The sequence below is a fragment of the Dreissena polymorpha genome, chromosome 5 (genome assembly GCF_020536995.1).
Source record: "Dreissena polymorpha isolate Duluth1 chromosome 5, UMN_Dpol_1.0, whole genome shotgun sequence".
In the NCBI taxonomy this organism is placed as follows: Eukaryota; Metazoa; Mollusca; class Bivalvia; order Myida; family Dreissenidae; genus Dreissena; species Dreissena polymorpha.
Genome location: NC_068359.1, coordinates 4,864,295 through 4,870,294, shown reverse-complemented (window position 1 = coordinate 4,870,294; position 6,000 = coordinate 4,864,295). Strand labels below are relative to the sequence as shown.

The 6,000-nt window shown below is 36.2% G+C and overlaps 1 protein-coding gene across 8 annotated transcripts in view; it reads left to right on the top strand.

Moving 5' to 3' along the window:
* Positions 1-2,778, top strand: part of LOC127832276 (MAM and LDL-receptor class A domain-containing protein 2-like) — an 18,835-nt gene extending 16,057 nt beyond the window's left edge. For 5 of the 8 annotated variants that reach the window (XM_052357671.1, XM_052357663.1, XM_052357667.1 and 2 more), the window contains exons 6-9: positions 527-637; positions 1,139-1,262; positions 1,626-1,823; positions 2,496-2,778. In XM_052357671.1, coding sequence (XP_052213631.1) covers positions 527-637; positions 1,139-1,262; positions 1,626-1,823; positions 2,496-2,743 — 681 coding nt within the window. In that variant the 3' untranslated portion in view covers positions 2,744-2,778. The remainder of the gene's footprint in view (positions 1-526; positions 638-1,138; positions 1,263-1,625; positions 1,824-2,495) is intronic. The other 3 variants (XM_052357669.1, XM_052357668.1, XM_052357670.1) reach the window with 3 other exon arrangements.
* The last annotated feature ends 3,222 nt before the right edge of the window (positions 2,779-6,000 follow it).

Below are 6,000 nucleotides of genomic sequence, written 5' to 3'. Positions count from 1 at the left end.
GTTACATTGATTAAAGAAGATACAACTTGCTCGTTGTTATTTTTTGCGGGACAATCCATTTTCATTTCCCGCGTCGATAATATTTAGCTGCATGGAACTACGTCGAGACAATGTGTGTTTTTTTCATGACGATATGGGGCAATATATTATTGAATGGAACTACTTCGAGAAAATATGTTGTTTTTCAATATGTTTGATGTTGCCCGTTAACTATTATAATTTAGTGCGCGGGCCTTATAGAATGCACATGCAAGTCCGCTCCAAATTATGCAAAATATCGCAAACCAAATGAATCCGATCCCGACTCGAGATCATTCGTAACAAGATGACATCTTCAAACGATTTTTAGATGCTAATATGTTGCAGAATGTCTGTATTGTAACGTTTTTACACCAATGCTACTTGTTTTAGAGTCTTCCTGTTGTAATAAACCTTCATATGGTACTTTTATTTGTTTGATTTTTTTTACCATAATACTATTGGACAACTCACAGTGTTTAATGATCTTAAATTGTTGTAATTGTAGATTGGAGGCGGGGACGGGTACCCGATTTTCTCCAGATCGGGCGACAAAGATTCGGACTGGCACATGGCCGAAATTTCATTGGATTCCGAGTACACATCTGTACCATTCAAGGTTTGACACCTGGATTACTTTATTTTTAAGTCCGCTTATATTATTAATGTTTCCTTTTGTTGAATGCGTCTATTGTATACTATTTACAGAAGCAAAATAATATATTTCAAAAATCACGCTGTAGATATAAAGAAATGAGATAACCGGTATTACTTTAATTTGAGGAAATGAAAAGGTCGGATGCTTTGGTGGCATATATTAAATTTAAAAACGACAACTTTAGATCGTGTTATGGTCGAATGTAAATGTAGCCATTGAATGGATATTTGGAAACACACGTTTGCTGAATATGTAAGATCACGATGTGCGTTATATTCTTTGCTCATATGTCTACATGATGTCAATGCACATAACCAATTTGTATTGCAATTAAAATGCATATTTCTATAGCTGTGCAGTGTAAGTGTTTTTATTTTTATTTATTGGACCTATTGAAAACATGCATGTCCCGAAACCCCCTTAACTCTGTGACTTATGTCAGTCAATCCCATCTGGATATAGTTAGTCGTGGAAGCATCGACCAGCTCTTACTTCATCTACACTGGCAGCTCCTACCACACCAACCGCGACACCGCCGGCTACACTGCCGTGGACGACATCTATGTATACAACACTTCATGCTCTGGTACATATATGATCAATTATCATTTTCAATTATCATATAGATAGTTGTAAGACTATGTTTTCTCCGATTTGAAATACATTGTAACGTAATAATACATAATGAATACATTTACTTATTTATAAACACGAAAACGTAAAGACTTTAATCAAGTGATTTATAATCTGAAGAGCAATATTACACGTATGTTGTGATGCAGTATGTTATGGTGTACGGTCATTTTATGAATGGTGCTATATAAGATTAAAAAAGTGAGTATCAAAGCAAATTTAGTGTACTGGTATACAAAGAACAATACACAAAATATCCCCATTCAATCACGGCCTAGTATAACATGCAAATCATTGAATCTGTTCAACCAAAAAGCTCTCCCAAAGTGCCCGGCTGGCGCTCGAAAGCTGATCACCGGAAACGACACCTCCTGCTACACGTTCCACATCACGGCATTGAGCTGGTATGAAGCCGTCAAGGTGTGCAAGTCGGAGGCGCCCAATGGTCACCTCGTCAGCGTTAATTCGCGCAAGGAGCAGGAGTTCCTGGTCGACACTATTCAGACCGACTCAGGTAACAATTTGGAATTTATAGTTAATTACACGTATTTTATTTTTATAGAGTTGTAGCTTAATGTTCACTATGCGGACTTTAAGGACTGTGCTGCCACTTAGCTTGAATTCCAAATCAGGGGTGCCACTGTAGATGAATCGCAAAATCAGGTGCGTTAATGATCATGAATTTTCTAATCTGAGGTACCCATGTGCTTTAATTTGAAAATCAGGGTTGCGACTGTTACTGAATTTAAAATCTGGGGTACCCTAGTTCTTGCATTTCAAAACCATGTCATCATGTGCTTGTTTTGAGTCTAAAAATATGACGAATACAATACAGTAGACATGAAAATTACAAAATTTGGAGAATTGGATTAAAATCTGAGGGTCTTTGCCCCTTTGCCGTACAAAATCCTGGGGGAAAACCTGCGTTTATAGCATTAATGTTGTAATATTTCAAGTGTTCAGATGCTGTCGGTGGTAGAGTTACGTATCATCGTGTTATCGAAACCTGTTTAAGACCTTTTTAAAATAAATTTGCTGCATATACGATGCTTATTTGTTCGTTCTGAAAGAAATGATGAATGTTAACAGACCTACAATGACTATATCTATTTAGATCCTTGTAAAGTGAAATTGATGTATTAACAGAAGATTTCTATTTGTATCACTCATTTTGATCGTTGAATAGCATACTCCGTAGCCGGTCAGCATGGCTGGTACACGAGCGGAAATGACGAGCGAGCGGAAGGGAATTTCGTGTGGACGGACACCGGTCGTCCCTACAGCTTGAACTACACGAACTGGCACGTGGGACAGCCCAACAACGTGGGCAACGTGCAAAACTGCCTCCTCTTGCAGTACGGACAGAACGGCTACGATTGGGGCGATATAGCGTGTACAGAAAAACATCCTTTCATTTGTGAAATTCGCATGTAGAGACATGTTAAAAATATACACATTGAAATCGGTAACTTGCCTTTTTTTCATTTCGCACGCCACACGACAATGGTGAGTTTGGTTTATTTTCAGAGAATATGCTATATATCTTACATTGACGTAAAGTCTACGAGATTGACGCGATTTATCTCAAACTCTTTGCGTTGCTTAAATGTGGTATTTCAAGCATTGTCAGATATATTAAGTATAAACATACCGAGGGTATAAAACCATTGATACAGAAAAATTGTGTGCTGTATCTATAGCTGCATAGCTGGATGAACAAAATTCCATGGATTATTTCGTGTAAAATTACTATCTATTCCCCTATCATTGTTGTTGGAGGGAGTAAGAGAATACAAATAAACCATTATTTATATAATACATAGTTAGATATTAATTATTAAATAAAACAAAGAGGAAAACATGTTCAATAGTTATGCACCCACTCTCTCCTGCAGGTCAATTTCATTGACAATTCAAAGCTTGTATCGGCGGTCGGTTACTGTTACTTGCCAAACTATATCGATACTTTTACCGTTTTTTTATGTAAAGTTTTAAAATAATTCAGTATAATAATGCCTTTTTTAATTTAACAATGAAACACACGAACCTCTTCCGTTCACTTGTTTCGATGTTAGAACGCTCGACTTCAAATGCGAGGTGTTGGTGTTTGATCATGAAATAATTTCAACGGTCATTTTTCCTTCCTTTTACTCATAATGGGAGGTGTCGGTAGCTGGATGACGAATGTGCACTAATTACCGGTTAACCAGCCATGAAATGACGGAAATACTGTTAAAGATTTGCAAAAAAAACTCATTAAGGATTAACATGTTATTTGTTTCCATTAACCTGACCGATTCTATTGTTTGTGATCACCATAAACATTTTTTGATTTCCAGGTTTTGTTTTTGATTATTTTGCTAAATCCACTTATTGTCTCCTACCGGTGAAACCGGAGGGGACTTATTGTTTGCGCTCTGCGTGTCCGTGAGTCTGTGAGTCTGTCACACTTTTCTGGATCCTGCGATAACTTTAAAAGTTCTTCATATTTTTCATGAAACTTGAAACATGGATAGATTCTGCACGTCATTTCATTTTGTTCCTACGTCAAGAATTCTGGTTGCTATGGCAACAAATATATTTAAAAAAATACTGACAATGGTGGAGTTTCACCGGTAGGGGACCATATTGCTTGGCAATCTCTTGTTTAAATTTAAAGTCTGCGATTATTTAACTACTTTCAACTCTGTTCGCTAATTTAACTTTATATCAATTAAAAATATATAAAGATATTAATTTATAGAAATTTGAAAGATATCTGCATGTCATTGCACACTCTTATCAAATTGCGAATCGTTCAAAAAAGTTAACTGCAATAGAAGTTTAGCTGACCTACATACCCCACTTATTTGGCGATGTAAGTGGAAACGAAAATGTCTTAACTAAAAAACTTCCATTCACAGAAACTCCCCTCCGAAGAAATAGCCATGAACGTTTTATGCCAGACCTCAGTTTTTAGATGGTCGCTTAGCGACCGTCTAAGGTGGTTAGTCTTAAATTCAGGTCGATACGCCTTAGCTACTAGGAGCCCAATACCCGCTTACTACGCGTATCCGCGCGAGAAAGAGTTGTATAATTTATGCAAGAGGTTTGAGATCTCCAATTATATTCATTCACAAATGGAAACATGATATTAATATCGTGTTAAATGCAATAGTTTCGAACGGTGCTTTTATAGAAAAGAATCAATAAACAATGATCGTATTGTACGTGTCGCGGAGGAGATTGTTTATGAATGAATAAAATAGTCCACTTTCTGCAGCGTCTTCATGACGTAGTATTTTTGCTCAGTCCATTCATAATATGAGGCTATTAATAGATGCGCCTGTCGATAAACAAAGGAAAGTCCACGGGCGATAACAACGCAATAGGTTACGCTCTCACATACACCTCAATGACGTAGTACATGTCGTAAATTGAGGCTATTAATAGATTCGTGAAAAAGTTAACGCTTATTTATATTCTCAATTTATAAAACTTTGAACATAAGTTCAACAATAACTTCAGCGATACGATAGACAAAAACAAAAAATGTTTCATAATCGCTAAACCCGAATATAACAAACAATTTATAATAATAATACGAATGACCTGTTTTTTAGTAACCTCGTTCATGCTACTTCAGCGGGTATTTCTGGAAAACGTTCTTTGGTTCTCAACAGATAGCGGCGATCTTTTGTATTTACGGGTGCTAGCAACGCAATAGTAGAAGGTTAGTAGAAGGTTTAGCTTGTTTATATTCACAGTTCTCAATACATAGACAGTTGGATATGAGTTCATCAATTACTACAGGCATACTATAGGCAACCTCGAAAATGCTTTATAATCGCTTAAACCGAAAACAACTAAATATATTATATTAAATATATTTATAACAATAACTATCTTTTAAAAATGTAGTCGGCGTATACGCTGACTATGAAATAAAGTTTGCAATTTACTTTTCTAAATGAATAAATACAATTAAACAAAAGTTAAACTATTGTGTTGTGTTTTTCACTTGTAAGTTGCATATTCACCGCATGAAATGTGTGTTGGCATTGTCAAACCATACATTAGTGTGAGTAGATAAAAAAATATACTACGGAAGAGCACTTCATATGTGTCCTCATATGCCTTGTTATGAATATATTTCTTCACTATCGAACTATATCGTATGTTGATATTTGATTTAAACGCAGTTTTCTTTCGACACATTTAAATCACACGTCAATAGCGCCGTCATGCGAAAATGGGTCTTATGCGTTTCGGCAAGCGTTTGTTAAACCCAACATGTGCTTTTGCGCAGTCAGGCCATAGGCGATGCTGTTCGCTATAAAATCACTCAATATGTTATGTTTCTCCTTACCAAAAGGAGAGATAGCTGAGTGGGCTATTTATATGATGGGCGCATATGGAATAAGACCCATTTTCGCATGACGAGGGTCATTACAAATCTCATTGCGAACTGAAAATGCCACATTTAAGAACAATGCTTTTTGATACAAAATTGAATTCAAAATAGCATACTTGTTAATAATGGCAGCCTATCCACACATTAAGGAATGATTTCCAGACGTGCTGACCAAGTAATGCAAACATTGTGGTATGATAATTAAACGATTTTCTCGTATCGTGACACTATACTATTTCGCTAATGATTGTTTTCTCATCTTGGAGGCGAAAGTGAAATTCTGCGAGATGGATTGTTA